The sequence below is a fragment of the Phycodurus eques genome, chromosome 19 (genome assembly GCF_024500275.1).
Source record: "Phycodurus eques isolate BA_2022a chromosome 19, UOR_Pequ_1.1, whole genome shotgun sequence".
NCBI classification, from domain to species: Eukaryota; Metazoa; Chordata; class Actinopteri; order Syngnathiformes; family Syngnathidae; genus Phycodurus; species Phycodurus eques.
Window position 1 is genome coordinate 244,584 of NC_084543.1, and position 20,818 is coordinate 265,401.

The following is a 20,818-nucleotide window of genomic DNA, read 5'->3' on the forward strand; positions in this document are numbered from 1 at the left end:
CATCATCATGACAGCGAATAATAACAAGTGACAAGTTACAGCTAACTGGTGTTAGATGACAAATAGATGGCAGCTTACTGGTAACAGTTTACATATGACAGCTAACTGGCGACAGGGGACAGCTGTCAGGTGACAACTAACTAGTGACGGGTAACAAATGACAGCTACCTAGTGTCTGGTGTCAGATAATTGGTGACAAGTGCCAGCCAAGTGCCAACTAGTGCAAGGTGACAGCTAGCTGGTGTACAGTGAGTGGTGATAGGTAACTAGTGACAGGTGACAGCAAACTAGTAACAGGTTGGCGTTCAAATCACGACTGGAGTAACTTGAGGATGTTTGGCATTCACATTGATTTATTCTCGATGGGCAAGATGATTGACAGCTGTCACGCGGAGATCACGTTTTGACGTGAAAGACGCTCACTTGGCCTTCCCGAGTCCCAGCTGCTCCTCGACCTGCAGACGCAGTTCCCGTTTCTGGACCTGAAAGGGGAAGCGGCCGCTCAGGTACCGAGAACGCCGGCCCGCTTCCTTGTGCCCTTGTTTGCTTTCCTTGTTTCCTTTTGTCACTCGTGTCCCTCCCACGATTGGCGGCGGTGCGGGCGCGGCGTCAGGCTTACCTTTCCGGTGACGGTGAGCGGAAAGCTGCCGACGAACACCACGTAGCGCGGAATCTTGAAGTGAGAAATCTGCCACAGATAAACAACAAGCGCCACGCATCACGCCACAACCACCGGTCGCCCGATACGCCGACGCGCTCGAGGCTACGCTAACGCATGCTATGCGAACCGGCGAGCTCGATGCTGCGCAGCGCCGGCGTACGATGCCGCCGACTTGACTTTTTCAGATACGAGCCGTCGTCGGGACGATCGTTTGCTTGGATTTGCAAGCGCAAACAACAAGCAGCAGCTGGGCAGATCGTCGAGAACTGTTCCAAAAAGATCCCATCAAGCTGTTTGTTGCCACTCCTAGCTGACGTTTACGCAAAAACTAAACATAAAAGAAAAAAAATTACACGTCGTGTCTTTAAAATAAGCACATAGCTTAGCCTTTCAGTCTGCTAGCTTAATGCTAATGTAAACAGCATCTACGTTGCTATTTACTAGGACCCTGGGCTACTCGTGACATATATTCTTTATCCTCTGCGAAGAACGACGAATATTGGTGCTGGACCGATGAGTTGAGCCGTCTCAATGAAGCGTTATTAAGAATCCGGCTTGAGTTCTAGGCAGGACACGCCCTGCTGGAATAGGATTGCCTGCTGCATAAAATGCTGTATGTTTTTGTAAAGTACAATATGTTATGAAGTTCTATTTTCGTCAAAATACAAATTACAACTATTTTTATCGTCGACTAATAGGCTGATTCTTTTAAAAAATAACTTTTATGGGGTCTCTTACCGCTTACAACAATGAAAATATGAATTACAGGCATAACATCCGACTGTTTTACAATACGAGAGAGAAAGAAAACGGCTAAAAAAACAAAAAAATTTTGCATGTTTGTTCGAACGTAATTATCTTTAAAGGTCTTATGTGTTAATGTGTCGTTGGAAAAAAAAAAAATCCGACATCCTGTTGTCTATGCTATGCTAATGCAAGTTGATGCTAGTGAAGCTAACCTTTCCTCTGCAGAAAGTCTTGACGTCGTCCTCGGTTAACTGCTGTCCGTCCTTCACTTTGATGCAGGCGCAAATCTCCTCGCTCATGCGGGCGTCCTCCACGCCCACCACCTGCCCCCCCGCCACCCCCACACACACACACACAAACAACAGATAGAGACACTCAAGCCCGATACACGCAAAGACATTCAGGGATCCTATACGATGAGCGTGCGGTCCGAGGTGTGCTAACAGTGGATTTGACAATCTTAAATATTAAACGTGGTCAATATTTACCACCAAAGATCTTCAAATTGTGAGGTGAAACGGAATGTAGCCAGTCGAGAAGAAGTAATAAAATGGTAATAAGTGATACAAACAAACATGTCCGACCCACTTGGGAAACATCGGCGCCACCTATCCGGCCAGTAGCCAAGTTATCAAATCAGGCCTTCGAAATCAAGCGCAGCAGTGAACTAACACAGTTCACCCAAAGTCCAGAGTCCAGAGGACCAGCTCGTGGAGCTGTGGGAAGCCCGAGAGTGCTTCTTTAACAATTCTGCAATCGGTTTGGGTTTTTTTTTGACTTTGGGATTTTTCCTTTCCTCCTCTGGTGCGCCCTCGTTGACATTTCGTTGCTATACTTTTACTTCTTCTTTGTTCTTGTTAGATCGCGTTTGATCGTGTGAGATTTGCGTCTTGGCGGACTAGATCCTACGTCTACAATTCTCCAATCTTTGTGTGTCGAGATTATCGGAGCGCAGCGCGCACAGTACGACCGCCGCTGTTTCATATCTTCATGTGACAGACAAAGCATCTTTTACGATTTGACAAATCCTCGTGTGTGTGTTTGCGTTTTGGAGGCGGCACGTGCGTGCGCACTCACCTGCACTTCTTTGACTTTGGGGTGCGTGTGCAGGAACTGCTCGATTTCTGCCGGGTAAACGTTTTCGCCTCCTCTGATGATGAGATCCTTGATGCGACCTTCGACGCGGCAGTAGCCGAACGCATCCAGGCGGCCGATGTCCCTGAAGATGCGTGCGCGTGCAGTTGAGTATGTGCGGCGGCGGCGTGGTGGGACACTGACAGTGCACGGAAAACGTTTTTTTGGACATTCTGCCACTACGTTTGTTTTTCTGTTATTTCAATGGAGATTTTATTTGATTGAACTACACAAAGTAGGCCATAATTGTGAAGTGGAAGAGATATTATACTTTCAAAATGTGAAGCCAGTTCTGGGGCCCCGAGTACAAAACGCACGTAAGCACAAAAACGTGGCCTCCGTTCTTTTTCCCAGCAAAGTTCAGATGAATCAAGAGCGAAGTGAGCGTGGAAACGTGCGGTGCCTCACGCCGACTTCCCGGCTGGCGTGCGCGCGTTTCTGCAGCTGTTGCTGCTTTGGCGGCACATCGAGGTGAAGCTGGGAAACCGTTCGAATCTGCACAGCACTGATGCACGATTCATGGCCGGCAACATTTGATTTCAACAATGTCATCGAGGCGAGGACTCACGATGCATTTGTTCACCGCTGTATTTCATGATATTTGCGAGGACACCTATCACTTGATCGAGGCGATGGTTTATGCCGCCTATTGCCCTCACAATCGCTTCTTGTGACTCCAGCACATGCACTGAAAAAAAAAAAAAAAAAGTCCTTTGAATTTACTTCATTTGAACATGGACATCGGTTGCACATGATTCAAATGTGTTAAAATGACATCATTTACCCCTCTTCTCCTAAAAAAAAAAAAAAAATTGTAATCAATAATTAACCAACGTACATGTTCAAGTTAAGTCAATTCAAAGGATTGACTGAATTTTTTTCAGTGTTGTGTCCTCTCCTGTGTATGAAAATAATAAACGGAGTAATCAAACAGGAGTCGACGTTTGCGTTATCCTCTTTGATATGCTGATGTGCTTCTATTTGAATTCAAAAGATTTATTACGAATAGCATACATACAACATTTACGCATGAACCTTTCTCTCATAGGACTGAGTGTAGGTTACTGTATGAACGCATTTGTTGGGAGTTCTAAAAATACACGGTATGAAGAGAACAATCATTGGATCGCGTTTTGCCTTGGCCGGACACGGGTCACCGGGGCCCCCCCCCCCCCCCCCGGAGGCGAGCGCCCGGTGGCCGGGCCTGCACCCGTAACGCGGGCCCCCCTTCCCGCGGGAGGGGCCATTGGGGTCGGATGCGGCGCGAGCCGGGCGGCGGCCGGAGGCGGGGACCTCGGCGATCCGATCCCCGGCGACAGAAGCCGGCTCTAGGGACGTGGAACGTCACCTCTCTGGCAGGGAAGGAGCCCGAGCTGGCGTGCGAGGTCCGGAAGTTCCGACGAGATATCGTCGGACTCGCCTCCACACACGGCTCGGGCTCTGGAACCGGTCCTCTCGAGAGGGGTCGGACTCTCTTCCGCTCTGGAGTCGCCCACGGCGAGAGGCGCCGAGGAGGTGCGGGTATACTTATTGCCTCCCGGCTCGCCGCCCGTACGTCGGGCTTCGCCCCGGTGGACGAGAGGGTAGCCTCCCTCCGCCTTCGGGCGGGGGGACGGGTCCTGAATGTCGTTCGTGCCTATGCGCCAAACAGCAGTTCAGAGGACCCACCCTTTTCGGAGTCCTCGGAGGGGGTGCCGGAGAAGCGTTCCCGCTGGGGGACTTCAATGCTCACGCGGGCAATGACAGTGAGACCTGGAAGGGCGCGATTGGGAGGAACGGCCCCCCCGATCAGAACCCGAGCGGTGTTCCGTTATTGGACTTCTGTGCTCGTCACGGATTGTCCATAACGAACACCGTGTTCGAGCGGAAGGGTGTCCACACGTGCACCGGGACACCCGAGGTCGCCGTTCGATGATCGACTTTGTGGTCGCGTCGTGACCGGCTGTCTCTCGGCCGTCCCGGGAGACGCCTCGGGATCCCCCCGGAAGAGCTGGAGGAAGCGGCCGGGGAGAGGGAGGTCCGCGCTTCCCCGCTGAGGCCGCCGCCCCCCGCGACCCGACCTCGGATAAGCGGAGGAAAATGGACGGAATGAACCTCGTGGGGTAATCAGAGTCAGCCACATGTGCTCCCAGCACCCCTGAGAGAGCAGCGTCACCCACCATTGCAACTACTCTCTCCTCGGACGGGGTGAGGCCCTCCATGCCGGTTCTTCCGCCTGTTTTGGGCCCACAAGTGCCCACCGTCCTCCGCTTCACATCCCCCTTCATGTCTGACCCCTTCTTTTTTAGCTCAGTGTGCGCGCTACGCCATTTTACAATTATGTGCTACTTTGTGGCGGTCGATCACATCAAATGTCAACGAAATGCATTCGATTTTGTGATTAGAAGGTCGCAAAAGGTGAAAAAAGACTTTTTCAACAAAGCATATGACGCAACGTCACGGAGGCGATTCACCCACCGTTGCAACACTCGCACGCTACTCAAACGCTCTCGCGCTCACTACTGTAACGCTCTCACACACTACAAACACTCACACACTGCCGCACGCTCTCACAGTTCTCTTGAGCATTTCAGTGTCGCGCGAGAGAGCGCTTCAGTTGAGAGGTGACGACGAAGGATGGGCGTGGCCGCGACCAGAAGACTCACCCGGTCTTGTACCAGCCGTCTTTTCCGATGCACTCGTCGGTTTTGTCCGGGTCGTTCCAGTACTCCGACATGACGCAATATCCTCGGATCAGGATCTCGCCGGACGAACCCAAAGGAACCGGCCGGCCGCTGGACGGGTTCACGATTTTGGCCTGCGGACACGCCCGCAACCTTTCAGTCCACAAACACTCAAATCCGTTTGCTTTATTCCCGATTCATCCCGATCGACACCAACAGGTCACAGACCGGTCGCAGGTGACGGGTAAGTCGTGGTAGGTATCGGGCGTCAGGTGATGGTAACTGCTGTCAGTCGTCAAGGTGACGGGTCAGGGGTGACTGGTGACGGGTAACTATTGACCGGTGTCAAGTGAGTGCCGTCGGCTTCGGTAATTCACGACAGGTGACTGATGACAGGTGACGGGTAACTAGTGTCAGGTGACTGGTGTCAAGTGAGTGGTATCAGTTGACCGGTAGAGAGTGACAGGTTCCTCGTGTTGGGTGACTTGTGACACGTAGCAGGTGGCTGGTATTTGGTGACGGGTAACTAGTGCCTGGTATCAAGTGACTAGTGTCGGGTGACGGGTAGCAGGTAACTCGTGTCAGGTGACTGGTATCGGGGTACAAGTGTCGGATGACTGGAGGTGTCTGGAGTCAGGTGAAAAGTAACTAGTGACAGGAGACCGGTGTCGGGCGACGGTGTCGAGTGACGATCCGAGACCGGATCGTGTCGCGACGAACCTCGGTGTGGTCCATGATGTATCCGACCGTCTCGCACTTCCTGTGCAGGTTGTCCAGCGGCGAGCCACAAAAGGTGACAGGGCTGTTCTCTGTAGCGCCGTAGCCGATCTGTCGATTACAGGTCGCACGTTAGCGCATCGCTAATTAGCGCCGCGGCAAGTTTGAGCGAGAGCTCGAGAGGGACGACGACGTTCGCGAGCAAGTAGCAGAAGTGTCGAGTCGACTCCGCATTCCTGACAGAAGCGTTGCGCTCGCCAGAGGAATGTTTGGAACACGCGGAGGCCATTTGAGCTCAAAAGCTCAGCCGGCAGCAGACAAACTTCCTCCTCGCGCCGCTGCAAGACGCATCCACATATTTACCTTTCCCGGGCGGGAGCCAAACAATAGCGGCGAGTGTTCTGGCGAGGGGGGACGTCCCCCCGGAGCGTGGCCGCCGCCCACCCGCCTTTTCCCCGCGGCCCGGCAGCAGCCCGCTCACTGCGCGCGAGGACGAGACATGCGCCGCGTCGGCTGCCTGCTGCTGTTGGGGAGCGTCCTGATGGTCGGGGGGGCGCCCGGCCAGTGCCCGGCCCCGTGCCGCTGCCACGGCGACCTGCAGCACGTCATCTGCGACGGCGCGGGCCTGAAGAAGATCCCGCGCGTGTCCGAATCCACGCGGCTGCTCAACCTGCAGAGGAACCCCCTGGGCGTCGTTCCGAGCGCCGCCTTCGGGGAGAGCGGCGGCCTGGTGTCGCTGCACATGCAGCGCTGCCAGCTGCGCCGCATCGCCGCCAACGCCTTCAAGGGCCTGACCCAGCTGGTCTACCTCTACCTGTCGCACAACCACATCAGCAGCATCCAACCCGACGCCTTCCGAGACCTGACCCGGCTCACCTACCTCCACCTGGACCACAACCGCATCGGCGAGCTGGCCAAAGGGATCTTCTCGCCTCTGGTCAACCTTTTCGTGCTGCGTCTGGACGACAACAAGCTGCGCCAGCTCCGTGCCGGCACCTTCGCCGGCGCCAAGGACCTGCGCTGGCTGCACCTCAGCGGCAACGAGCTGAGCGCGCTCAACGCCGGGTCCCTGGACGACGTGGAGAACCTGGCCGCGCTTCACCTGGACCGCAACGAGCTGGCTGCCTATCCCGCCGCCGCCATGAGCAAACTGCGCGTGGTGGAAGAGCTGGCGCTGGGCAGGAACCCCATGAAGAGCATCCCGGACCGCGCCTTCCGCAGCTTCGGCCGCTACGTGGAGAAGCTCCACCTGGACCACATGGGCCTGGAGAAGGTCAGTGGGGGCCGCGGAAAGCCTCGCTCGCCGTGTGCGCTACTGCGGCCGGGAAAATGGGCAAAAGGCCTGTTTGCATTTTTGTAGAGCACCGGTGTCAAACTCAACACCCGGGGCCCCGCTCAGGTTCGACGCATCGTTTTTTCGGGCCCACTAAAAGAAATGAAGTGCATCTAATTCATATTTCTTGCTCAATGGAGCTGTTCTTTTCGGGACGGTCAATACAACTTTTTGGGGACTAGTATCCATACAAGTATTCGGGTCATTTTCATATCATTTGATCAATAGCAGGAAAACAAAAAATACCAATAATTTCCCAATTTCTTTTATGATGCCTTGGCTTTGTATGTGTAAATGCTTAAAATTGTACCTCTTCCAAAAGTTGTTTATGATTCGAAATTGCACCCATTCATATTGGCTGAAATACGCTTCTTTTTATAACCGTAAATACAAAAGTGCAAGATGCTGCGTGGCTCCCTTTCAAACTCTGCGGATACAAGTGCACAAATCATCTCGACGACTCATTAAAGCCACTACACTCTCACACTCAACCGTAATGACGGTAAAGACACGCGATACTTGCGAAACTTTGACAAGTTCATACTTATTCATTCATATCTCAGAAATAACAGCATTTATTTTGCTGTCAGCTATTGTGTGAATGAAAAATGGCTGCCACATCACAGATTCCTCTGGTGCATTTGTATACAACATCATGGGGCTCTCTCCACTGGCGTTAACGCTAAAGACAGCTTGAGTGACATTTGGAAAAGAAGCAAAATGCGCAACTCTTTGGACACTGAAAGATGCGTTTATGTTCGTTTTCATGGAAAAGGCGAAATGAGCAAGAGGAGAAAAAGCCGAGTGATCCGAAGATGGCATTAGCATCTGCGGAAAATGTAGCAAATCATGAATTCATCAATCAAGCATTGATTTTCAAAAGGAAATCCATCCACGTCTTTACCGTTACTGATCAAATGGTAGAGAGACAGATATTACATAACGATAGTTAGTTGTGAGAGTCGGTTTGGCTTTCTAGCGGGCGGGCGGGCGGGCGGACACGTCATTGCGCGCTTCCCAAACAAGTTGTCTACAGTGTGTGTGTGGGTGTGGGAGGGGGGGGTCTCCCTCCCTCCCTCCCTCCCTCCCTCCCTCCAGTGGAAATTTCCAAAGAGTCGCTCTCGCACCTAGCCGAAGCTTTTAGCGCCCGGCCGGCCGGCAGGATGTTGACACAAGATGAGAAGAGCCTTTCACGCAGCCGGCGACGGCGCCAGGCTTCCCACGGCCGCCAAGACCTGGAACGGCCTCCGCACGGACGGAACGCCATTTGAGCTACTAGTACGCTTCTTGTCCTAAGATCATTCAGTGCAGTGACCATGAAAAAGTATGGCCCCGCTTCTCAAATTCGATTCTTTTTTGCAGTTTCGCTTACTTTGTTTAAGATAATCAAACCGATGTCAATGTCAGACAAAGATAAGCCAAGTCAACATAAAATGCGGCTTTGAATTGGTCATTTTAGTTATTAAGGCAAAATACTATTCAAAGCTTCCTGGCCCTGTGTGAGAAAGTAATTACCCCCACTTGTTCAATCCTGATTTCACTGTGGCTTATCACATTTTTGGGTTCATTTTTAGTGACCCAATCCTGATGACCTCCAGACTTGCTCAACCAACAAATCACTTAAATCGAACCTGACTGACAAAATCAAGCCGGCCAAAAGGTCTCAACAAGCTGCAAGAAAATGCCACGGTCCAAAGAAATCCAAAAAGACGGGAGAAAAAAAGTCATCGATGACATCTTTCAGTCTGGGAAGGCTTACAAAGACATTCCTAAAGTTGTAGGACTCCAGCGAACCACAGTGAGAGCCATCATCTTCAAATGGAGAAAACATGGAACAGTGGTGAACCTTCCACGAGTGGCCGGCCTACAAAAATGATGCCAAGAGCACAGCGACGACTCATCCAGGAGGTCCAGCATCTAAAGCACTGCAGATCTCCCTTGCCTCAGTTAAGGTCAGTGTTCATGACTCAACAAGAAGGAAGAGACTGGGCAAAAATGGCATCCTTAGCACAGTTCCATGGCCAAAACCACTGCTGACCCCAAAGAACATAAAAGGTTGTCTTACTTTCGCAGGAAAAATCTAATCAAATCTGAATGATTCCCAACACTTCTGGCAGAGTATTGTATGAACTGACGAGGCGAAAGTTCCACTTTTTGGAAGGAGCGTGTCTTGTTACACCTAGCGTAAATGTAACGCAGCGTTTCAGAAAAAGAACGGTGGTGGTAGTGTGTTGGTCTTGGGCTGCTTTCTACTTCAGGACCTGGACGCCTTGCTCTGATTGATGGAACCGTGAAAATCCTGAAGGGGAATTTTGGCCGTAAGTGGGTGACCTCAAGCTGAGGCGCACTTGGGTTCTGCAAGTCAACTTCTGGATGGCTTAAAAAAACTAAATCGAGATTTTGGAGCGGCCTAGTCAAAGTCCAGACTTGTATCCGATTGAAATGCGGTGGCGTGACCTTCAAAAGGCCGTTCTCGCTCGAAAACAATTTTTTTTTTTTGCTGAAGTCAAATAATTCTGCGAGGAAGAGTTTTTTGCGGTGTCTCCACAGAGATGTGAAAGTTCTAATGTGGCAGTTCTAATAAACACTCAATTTCACTGTTGCTGCTGAGGGGGGCCAACCAGTTCTGAGGGTTAGGGGGTCAGTACTTTAGTACACAGGACCAGGTAGCGCTGATATTTTTTTCCCCCTTAATAATTAAAATCACCTTTTAAAAACTGCATTTTGTGTTTGTTTGATGATCTTAGCCATTAAAGTGGGGAAACTATCAAAGAAAAACAATTGAGATGGGGCAAATACTTTTTTACGGCACTGTACAACGATCAGGTTCCCCTGGAAGAAGACCACAAGTCTGAATAAGCTGAAGACGAAGGATGGTTAAATGCGGCGAGGTGTTTTCCGATGTTGTTGTTGTGTTTCCGATGCTTTTGTGCTCTTTCCGATGTTGCCGTTGTGGCGCTGCTGATGTTTTTGCGGTGTTTCCGATGGTGTTTTTGTGCTGTTTCTGATGTCGTCGTCGTGTTTCAGATGTCAGACGAGGCGTTCGCAGGCGTGACGGCGCTCACGTCGCTGCACGTCAACAACAACAAACTCCGCTGGCTTCCGAGGAGCTTGGAGCTGTCGCGCGTGTCCAATCTGACCGTGGCCAACAATCCCTGGACGTGCACCTGCCAGCTGGCACCGCTACGCAGGTGAGCGCTAAGCGCTAGCCGCGTGCGCAAGCGCATCACGCACGCAGGCGGCAAAAGTACTCGCACTTTTTACTTCCAGTAAGTACACTGGCGCCTTGAGATACGAAGGCCTCGACTTACGAGTTTTTCAAGATACGAGCCGTGGTTCTGCCCATTGTTTGCTTTGACTTAAGATACGAGCGCTTTGTGGTGGCAGTGAACTGAAATGAACTGAATTCTTCCAAAATAGACTTGAAGCTGTTTGTTGCCACTCCCAGCTAAGCTTATTCGAAAACAAAACAATGAGAATGACTCGTTTTTGTTTTTTAAGCAACACGCTAGCTCGACCTCACGAGAGTCCGTTTAGCTTAGTGCGAACATATATGAAAAATTCAAGAGGGTAACTCGTAATTGGAAGCAAGTACATTTGCCAAGTCGTCTCGCCGACACGGAGTCTCGTAAGGAGTCGGACGCGTTTGTGCTTGTGGTGTCCGCACGCAGGTGGATGGACGCCAACAGCCGCAGGCGAACGGAGGCCATCTGCGCGTCGCCGCCGGCGCAGAGGGGCAAGCCGGTCCGAGACAGCGCCGCCTTCGCCGCCTGCCGGGTCAAGCCCAAAAGAACCAAGATGGCCGCACGCCACTGAACGGTTCGGGGGTGGGGGAACCCGGCCGTCACGTGACTCGACTCCAGTTAGACTTTCCGACTTGCGACTCGGTTAGGACGACGAAACTCCAAAGAGGATTACGTTTACGTTACGACAATTACAAAACCCCAAAGCGGATTACGTTTGCCTTACGACGATTACGTTTCGGATCAAATGGGGAAAAAAGCGCCGCTAACTTTGCGGTTTAGCTGACGGATTTCTGCTCAAACGTGAACTCACAGGCTCCATCTCGACAAACAAGTGTTTGCCAAAACTGTCAAATGTTGGGCCTTTAATTCAAATACTTATTGTCGTAAGTGTTAAGGACCAAAATTTGATTGAATTTTTTTTATTCAACATTTTTTTTTTTTTTTTAGTAACTGGCCAATTAATCGGTAATCAGAATTTTACTCTGCCAAATATCGGAATTGGCATCAGCCTAAAAAAAAAAAAAAAAAAAATCCATATTGCGGATTTTTATACAGCAGAGCGTGTTGGTGCCTAAAATGTCAGCTAAAAGTCCCTGTATAGCGATGAGGGAGTTGGGAGTGAGTGAATGATTCCGAATCACCGAGCCACTCCCTGATTTTTAGATAACAGACCTCGTTAGTGCCGAAAATGTCCACCGAAAGTCCCTTTGTCGTGACTCGGGAGTCAATTACTGCGATCGCAATCATTCACTCGATCGCTCGACAGAGGTTTTACGAGACATTTTAGGAACCATCTCGGTCCACAGGTTGAGGTGGGCGGGCCTTCCGACCAGACTCAGCATTTTGCCAGACTGCCATTTTTGGCAAATCTTGTCACGTTGCTACTGAAACGCGTTTCCGTGTGGACGGACGGGGCCAAGTTCAAAGTTTCATGTCGGTTATGCGTTTAATGGACAAGACGATAAAGTCCGAGACAAGACACAGCGTGGTTGATGGACAATTGATAAACTGGGTGCGTACACTTGAGAAAAGCGCACACGCCGAGTGCAACTTGGCTAACGTGCAAAAATGTGGCGAGCGGCTGAGCAAAATTGTCGACTTGACTGATGACTTGCGTAACCCGGGTCACGCACTGACCGGACTGGCTTGACCTTTAGTGGAATTGAACTCGGGACGTGCCGGAAAGTATACGCGGACGACATGAGACCTCCTCGTGAGTGCCGCACGTGACTTCCTCCCACCCCTGGCCGCCGCCACCGCCTACTCGCTGGCAGATGGGTTCGTTTTTACCTTCTCCCTCCGGCCGCACGCCAATTTTTCCGTGCGCTCCGGCCCAGCGGGCGCCCCCTCCCGTCCCCCGCTTGTTTGCTGACGCTCACTTCTTCCCACACATCGCGAGCTTCACGTTCGCATCAGCGTCACGTTGCTCATTCCGCACGAATTTGCCCTCAACGCCTCAATAAAAGAAAACTTTTCACCACTTCGGCCCGCTCTGATCATTCCGCAGGTCAGCTGCAATTACAGCTCTCGGACACAGGGGGCGACACAACAGCACAGGACTCAGTCTAATTAGGCAATCAGCAGACCAGCAATAATAAGAAATATTCAGTGCTAAATAAAAAATAATAATAATTCACAATAAAAACTAAATGATGACTAGTAGATCATCAGAAAAAGAAAAAGAAATACTAAACATACATAAATGGACAAATACACGTAGCCAGCCATCCAGTATGATGTCCTCTTATTTTGTATTATTATAAATATTTTTTGTATTTATTTCAGCGCCTTATGCTCGGTTTCGGTTACTGCTGTCTATGGTGTATGTTTACATTGTGTGTATGTGTATGTGTATGTATATATATATATATATATATATATATATATATATATATATACATACATACATATACATATACATATATATACATATACATATACATATATATATATACACATATATATATACACACACACACACACACATATCCAGCCATCCATTTTCTGTACCGCTTCTCCTCACGAGGGTCGCGGGCGTGCCGGAGCCTATCCCAGCTATCTTCGGGCGAGAGGCGGGGTACACCCTGAACTGGTCGCCAGCCAATCGCAGGGCACATAGAAACAAACAACCATTCGCACTCGCATTCAAACCTACAATTTAGAGTCTTCAGTTAACCTACCGTGCACAAACGTGTAAGTATGATGTTGACTAAATTAGTAGGCAAAAATGTACAACAAACGATGACCAATAAAATCTAAAATGTTTGCAAAGTTGAATACTTGAACCCTTTTCGCAGGGTTGCGGTAAGTAAAAGTTTATATCCCACCCGCTGAGTATTTCCATTTTAAAAGGTTTGGTAATATTTCTGGCATTAGCCATTTTCTCCTTCAACTTGCTTAAGTAAAATGCATTATTCATCCATCCATCCATTTTCTGTAGCGCTTCTCCTCAGGCGGGTCGCGGGCGTGCGTCCCAGCTGACTGTGGGCGAGAGGCAGGGTGCACCCTGACCCCCAACCATTCGCACTCACATTCAAACCTACGGGCAATTTACAGTCTCCAATCAACCTATGCGGGAGGAAACCGGTGTACCCGCAGAAAACCCACGCGGCCACGGGGAGAACATGCAAATTCCACACAGGCCAGGCCGGATTTGAACCCGCAACCTCACAACTGTGAGGCAGGTGTGCTAACCAGTCACCACCGAGCCACCCTAAAATGCATTCATTCATTTATTCCATTGAATTTGTTAAGGAATTTACTGTAAATAACAAATAAACTACTTAAAAATGTATAATATTGGTCAATTATTTCTCATTAAATGAATTATAAACTTTAAAAAAAACAAGACTAATATTTTATTTTTAAAATGAACTGTTGGATATATTTGACTAGTGATTTAAACAATTCCTCTAACCTTATCTGGGAATGAGGCGGCCCATTTGTCCATTTACAAAACTTTGAGAACGACCACAACTTGAACTTCATGACACAATGCCTGCTTTTTGTCTCCCTCTAGTGGAAAAAGGACAAAGTGCGCGTGCACTCACCGTCACTTCCTTGATGCCCATGACGGACATGACGCTCTGAACCAGCTCAGGGGGGCACGGTGAGCCCGCGATGATGCCTGCACACACGCAAATCAATTCACTCATTCGCGACTCCCCAATCGCGAGACGCCGACTTTCAGTGGACATCTGAGCCACTCGCTAGGTCCGCTCCATACAAAACCCTTTGACGCCATCGTCGAGTCGGGAACGAGCGAATGATTCCGAACGCGGTCATCCGCTCGTTCCCGACTCCCAAATCACCGTCGAGGGATTTTTATGTAGCCGACTTAGACGGTTGACAAACGGTCACACAAAAAAAATCCCCCTGTAGCGATTCGGGAGTGCGTCGGGAATCATTCGCTCGTTCCCGACTCCCGAAACGCTACAGCGGGATTTTTGCCACCGAGATGCCCGACGGGACAGGAAGGAGCGGTCGCGCGCGGCTCTCACCTCCGACAACAGACGACAGGTCAAAGCGGCGCACGTCGGGCTGGGTTGTCATGTCCACGTACATGGTGGGCGTGCCGTACACGAACGTGCACCTGAAAGCCACACGGATGCTTTTACGCTCGGCCTCGGGACGGGTCGCCAGGCAATGTCAGGGCGCATATTAAACAAATGGCGAGGGGAATTTCCCCTTTGTCTTACTTCTCGCTCTGCATGGCGGCCAGGTTGTCTTTCCCGCTGTACTCGGGCGAAGGGAAGACCAGCGAGAGGCCGTGGACGGCCATACAGATGCCGCCCCCTACCGAGCCGAAGCAGTGGTAGAGCGGCACGGGGAGGCAGACTCGCGTGGCGGGCTGCGGCGGCGAAAAAAAAAACGGCTTCGGCGGCCTCAGAAAACGTTTTCAAGCGCCTCGTCGTCAAACGAGCGTGCGACATCGGAAAACGTTTTCAGGCGCTTCGTCGTTGAACGAAACAACATGGAAAACGTTCTCAGGCGCCGCCTCGTTTGTGCTTTGCCGCTCACCCGCCAGTCGAAGCCGACACGCTTGCCCACGAAGAACGCGTTGTTGACCACGTTGTGATGCGTCAGGGTGGCGCCTTTGGGACGGCCCGTCGTTCCCTGCCAACACACCGTCGGGAGACCTCACTAAAGAACTACTTGGTAATTATGAGATTTTTACATAGTCCCTAAAAAGTCCAATTGTCGTGATTAGGGAGTCGGGAATCAATGAATGATTCCGAATGCGAACGGATTCACTCATTTCCCTACCCGCTTTTCACTCGCGCCAGTTATCTCTATAGCGGACTACATCGTCGATTGTAGGGCTGAAACGATTAATTGAAGACTCGCTCATCACTATATTGGGATTTTTACATGGCGGGTTAGCGTTCATTTCTATTTGCTGTTTTGGTGATCAGGCCAATGTGATGAATGTAGTGCTTCGGTGCCATCTTGGTGACAAGGAACAATGTCGAAGGACATTGAGGAGTTTAATTTGGACAAAATTAATGCTTTGGCGTCATCTCCAGGCAATTACTCTATCAACCTATCCTCCGTTATTCATCAGTTGGCTGTTTTTGTTCGATTCCTCGTTTGTTTGATTGGCTTGCATCTATCTTATCCGTTCAAACCGAGTCACACGCAAGAATCGTATTTGGATCGGGAACTCTGAATGCTCTCGAGATGGTCTTTATTTCACGCCAAAACAACATACGGGGCGGGGCTACTTGCAAAGCTGAAAATGTGTCAAACTTCCAAAATAAGCAGAAGAAAGATCTTTTGTATCACGATACCATCAAATCATAATTGCGTCAACGACTTTATATGCCATGGACATCGTTTCATTCCCTCACCCATTGACAGTCGAGAAGACAACGGGATGGATAAGCGGCATCGATAACAGAATTCAAATGGCCAACTTCTTCCCATTCGAGCCGTGGCCTTCGCGAGCACGGTAACCTGCCGTTTATCGCGAGAAGGTTACGTTCCAGACCGCCCCCGCTATAGATCAAATCCACCAAGCAGCAACCAAGTATTTATTGTATTATTTATCCACAGCGGACACCCGCACATTCTCGTTCGGCACCCGCCGATTCACCAATTCAAAGATTTGTGCTCGTGTTTACTGAATTGTGTTTGTTTGTTTCATCAAGGCAATCCAAACCAGCTGTTATGGATTACAATTAGTTCTCACTCACGCCGGTAGGCTATATTCAATCAGCTAACGATGCTGACTTGACCTGAGACGCGCAACTGGACTGCACAATAAAACAAAAGACGACCGTACCCCAAACGATCGTTGAGGTACCCGGTACAGGAAGTCCCGAGCAAAGGTGAGCGTGCGCTTTACCGAGGTGAACAGGATGTTGACGGGATCGTCGCACAACAATTTCTTGCCGATCTCGTGCAGCCGGCGCAGGAAGCGGTTGTCGCCCGCCTGCATCACGTCGTCCAGGTGGAACATTCCGGGCTGCCGGCTGTCCAGGACGATCACGGAGCGAAGGTCGGGAAGTCTGCGGAGAGGCAGCGTCACTGGCAATCGCTCGTACGAGCGAGCGCTGGTAGGAACGCGCGTACCGGGCGCTCCGGATGTCTCCGGGCGGGCACGCCGGAATCTCAGGACAGATGAGCCGCAACATGTCGCAGTACTTTTGGGTCTTGAATGCCTCGGGACACACCACCGCTTTACAACCCACCTGCGTGCACACACACAAGAAATATACAGTATATACATAAAAACTGTCAAGCTCCCAGAGGCCAGAGGCCTGGGAGCTCGAGGGTTCGTCCGGACGCAGATGTCGGACGTCGCTCCTGCTATCTGCTGGAGCCGTCCTCCCAGCTTGGGGGTTACTGCCCCCAGTGCCCCCATCGCTACGGGCAGCGCTATTGCTTTCACCATCCACATTTTCTCCAGTTCTTCCCGCAGTCCTCGGTATCTCTCCAGCTTTTCGTGTTCCTTTTTCCAGATGTTGCCATGACTCGGGATCGCTACATTCTGAGGTTTACCCGCCACCGACCACTATGTCAGGCTGGTCGGCCACCGCTAATTTGTCAGTCTGGATGCGGAGGTTCCACGGGATCTCGGCCTGGTCGTTCTCGACCGCCTCGGGTGGTGTCTGCCGTCTTGATTGTGGGACCTCCATTCCGTATTCGGTACAGATGTTCCTGCCGGCCATCTTCCACCCTCTCTCTCTGTCTGATGCAGTTGACCCTGTCCTCTATTGATTTTGAGTTTAGGTTCAGTTCTTGTGCTGCCGTGATTAGAACCTCCGTGCTGTCTTTCAGTCCAGCCTTTGATGCGGACGCTCCAAGAGGATTTTGCACACTCTTGTCTTAGTTCTGGCAGCGTGCAAGCCCTCGAGGGTGGGTAGGAGGTACCCACCATTTTTTCAGCAGTTTTGATTGTCCGTTGCAGTCGGAGTTTGTCCTTTTTTGTGCCAGCACCAAAGCAGACTGCGATGGAGGAACACAGGACCGATTCGATGACCTTCACATTATCGAAGGAAGTAACGTACCGAGAGATTCTTGACAAAAATCTGCTGCCATTTACGAGGATGATGAAAATGAAACGAGGGTGGACATTTCAGCAGGACAGACCGCCGAGGAAACTCTCAAATGGTTGCAAAGAAAAAAAATGAAAGCTGCTAGAATGGCCCAGCCAATCACCTGACTTGAATCCAATGGAAAAGCGACGAAAAGAACTGAAACTCAAGAAGCCCACGGAACCTTCAAGAGTTGAAGACCGCTCGTGTGGAGGAATGGACCAAAATCACACACACACACACACGCGCGCAAGCGTGTGTCACGCATTCACATCTCACGTGACGCCGCCGCTCACCTTCCTCAGTGCAAACTCCGCCTCCTCCGCCTGATAGGCCGGGTTGACGGAGACCTGCGGGAAGAGGAGATGAGCGGAGGGAGCCGACGGGAAGTAAGACGGCGTCGCTTCCGGTTCCCACCGTGATGATGCCCGCCTTGGCCGTGGCGAACTGGAACAGGAGCCACTCGTACGTGTTGGGCCCCCACATGCCCAGGCGCTCGCCTCGCCGCAGGCCCAGGCACAGGAGGCCGGCCGCCGCGCGCTCCACCTGCACGCACGCGTGCAAATATGCAAATATGAGGACCCGCCAACTCACGCTAACCAAAAACTACGCACTTCATCATCACAAATGCACACACACACACACAGGTGCATGCATACACACACTCGCTCTCTCACTCACACACAGACACACACGTGCACTCGCACTCGCACTCGCACTCACGTCTCGGTGAAATTGTGCGAAGGTCTTGCGCACGCCGTCCCGTACGAAGACGGCGGCCTCCCTGTCGGGCCACCTGTCGGCCGCCCGGTCGAGCGCGTCGCCGACGGTGACGTCGAGCAGCGAGGAGGACGACGTGCCGTGCGCGTAACTGCTCGTCAGCGTGGGGACGATCGGCGGCGCGTCCACGTGGATGGCGCTGCGGCGACGACAGCCGAGTCAAGCGGGGCCGCTTCTCGGAACGCGTACTCGGGGTCGGGCACAAACGTTCAAGGGGGCCATCTCGTGACCGCTTTCTTTTTCATTTTGTTATTTATTGCAAGTATTGATCAGGCCGCTAACCGAGCGAATGCTACGCAGCGCTACACGGGTACTGCCGATTGTTACTCACGTGGGCACTCATGCGCGTGTATTTGTGTTGCTCCTCCCTTGTCATCGTAGCACGCAGCCAAGCACACTTGTAACCCTGAACGCACACCGCCTTCCAACAACTGCATCACAAGCTTCGCTGCACCCGTGCGCAAAACACGTGAAGCGGACCGCTCGAATAACAATCATACACAAACACGACACTCCAGAAAATGCTCACCAATACAATTCCTCTCTCTTTGTGCATACACTGGAACATCGATTTCATGGACTTTGGCTTTAACGGGCAGAAAAATAGTGTCCAGTTGAAGTCAAAATCACGCCTCTCATGTAGCGGTGAGGTAAGTTCGGATCAACATTTTGAAGCGGTTTTATATTCGTTGACAGTAACTTTGTACTGTACTGCTGTTTTGGGCCACAGGAAAAAAAGTGCTTCAATTTCACAGTTAATGGGATTTAACGGACGACCGCTCCCTCTATTAGTCCTTTAAATCGAGGTTCCCCTGTATATACTGTATGTCGAGTTTTGTGGGTGTGGTTTTCTAAGAGAGAAGGGGAAAAACCGGGTACAAATAGCCAAGCGCACGTAGCAGAGGCTCAATAAGTTCACTTGACAAAGTGAATCTTTGTATAGTGACAATAGAAGGCATCTTCTTCTTCTTCTTCTTCTTCTTCTTTCCCTTTGGGCTTGTCCCGTTGGGGGTGGCCCCAGCGCCTCATCCTCCTTCTCCATGTCCGCCTCTCTCCTGCATCCTCCTCTGCCCTCACGCCTTCTCTTTGGTCTTCCTCTCGCTCTCTCGCCCGTCATCCCACTTCGACCAATACGCTCAGATGTAATCCACCTGCGCGCTTCTACCGCCGCTCTTGTAGGTCACCCTATGTTCCTTCTGGAAGTGTTCACAAAAGCCATCGCCATCCTTTTTGCAAAGTCTCCCGCCATGCGTCCCTCCGAGTTGCTTTGCCTTTTTGCCGAACTTCCCCGTCGCTTCCTCGTCAGCCCCGTTTCCTTGGCCGACACGTCCGTTACAGTCTGCACCGATCACGACGCTCTCGCTGTCTGGGATGCCCAGAACTCCTTGCGGAATTTCTCTGTCACCTCGAGGTCGCGTCGCACCTGTGGGGCATAGCCGCTAATCTCCCCTCAATTTCAACTTTCAGCCTCATCGCTCGATCGGACACTCTTTTGAGCGCCGAGACGCTCTCCCTTTAAAATAACCCCGACTCCGTTTCTCTTCCCATCGCCACCGTGGTCAAATGATTTGAACCCTGCCCCTAAACTTCTGGCCTTACTGCCTTTCCACCTGCTCTCCCGGACGCACAAGACATCAACCTTTCTTCTAATCGTCATGTCAACCAACTCCCGAGATATCCCGTCACTTATGCGCAAATCGTGTCAATTAGACTCCTCAAACAACACATATGCCATGAATAAATGTTAAGGTCCTCGAATGACCAAGATGAACATATGTCCTTGAACAAGACACGACTTTGTGGCCATTTCTCCAGCCTCACGGCAGCACCGGGTTTGGTTTGTCTGTCCCTCTTGCGCCAGCGTAGCGAAGCGGGGTACGCCCCGGACCGGTCGCCGGGCAGACAAACTGACCGGGAGCCACTTCCCAGTCAACTTCAAGAGCGCTACCATGCTAACTGCTGCTAACATGTCGAAAGAGGAATGTGGTCCAACACAGAAGCGATTCCGATCTCGACCCGCAGACTGCTGGCGAAACACTTTTTTCCTTCTTTTTAAACTTCATCTCACCGCAATGTTCATTTTCTTCCAGTTGCTGAACACGAATTCCACTTGTTCACGTTGACGCGCATTCGCGTGCCCGTGCGCGCGCGCAAATCGCCTGAAACTCTCATCGAAGTTTGTCGCGCAGACGCCGCGTGAATTTTCTCCCTTCGTTCGCTCATTTATGCGCAAAAGTTGACGTTTGAAAGCCGAACTCACCGACCGGTCGCAGCAAGCGCCCACGCGCGTGCACGAGGAGTTTTCCCGAGCAAAACCCTGCGGGACGCCACGTTCGCGATCATGCTGGCTGCAGGGAAACACAAAGAAGAAGAAGAAGAAGAAGAGAAAAACAACACCAACAGAAACGGACCCTAACGCCTCCCCCTTCACGCTGCAGATGGATTCTTGCGGTATTCCACGCGCGGCCTGCAGGGGGCGCGCCGAGCTGCTTTGTGAA

General features: G+C 51.2%; 2 protein-coding genes across 12 annotated transcripts; one reads left to right on the plus strand and one right to left on the minus strand.

Moving 5' to 3' along the window:
* Window positions 1-71: 71 nt before the first annotated feature.
* Window positions 72-20,743, minus strand: acsf2 (acyl-CoA synthetase family member 2). Of its 7 annotated transcripts, XM_061706068.1 has the most exons (18): window positions 20,581-20,743; window positions 18,264-18,459; window positions 17,958-18,086; window positions 17,837-17,890; window positions 16,576-16,694; window positions 16,349-16,511; window positions 15,022-15,117; window positions 14,700-14,851; window positions 14,502-14,593; window positions 14,052-14,128; window positions 6,799-7,171; window positions 6,286-6,732; window positions 5,926-6,033; window positions 5,188-5,339; window positions 2,486-2,627; window positions 1,621-1,731; window positions 620-688; window positions 72-482 (listed from the first exon to the last, which is right to left on the minus strand). In XM_061706068.1, the coding sequence occupies exons 1-18, from the start codon at window positions 20,661-20,663 to the stop codon at window positions 397-399; spliced, it is 2,649 nt and encodes an 882-aa protein (XP_061562052.1). In that variant the 5' UTR covers window positions 20,664-20,743; the 3' UTR covers window positions 72-396. The 7 variants fall into 7 exon arrangements, with proteins under 7 accessions (XP_061562052.1, XP_061562051.1, XP_061562050.1 ...); XM_061706067.1 differs by having other exon boundaries at window positions 6,286-7,171; window positions 18,264-18,411; XM_061706066.1 differs by having other exon boundaries at window positions 6,286-7,171.
* Window positions 8,384-12,624, plus strand: LOC133417876 (chondroadherin-like). 5 transcript variants are annotated; one of them, XM_061706077.1, is made up of 3 exons: window positions 8,384-8,533; window positions 10,283-10,446; window positions 10,927-12,624. In XM_061706077.1, the coding sequence occupies exons 1-3, from the start codon at window positions 8,432-8,434 to the stop codon at window positions 11,069-11,071; spliced, it is 411 nt and encodes a 136-aa protein (XP_061562061.1). In that variant the 5' UTR covers window positions 8,384-8,431; the 3' UTR covers window positions 11,072-12,624. The 5 variants fall into 5 exon arrangements, with proteins under 5 accessions (XP_061562061.1, XP_061562062.1, XP_061562058.1 ...); XM_061706078.1 differs by having other exon boundaries at window positions 8,440-10,146; XM_061706074.1 differs by having other exon boundaries at window positions 8,440-8,579; window positions 8,830-10,446.
* Window positions 20,744-20,818: the final 75 nt, after the last annotated feature.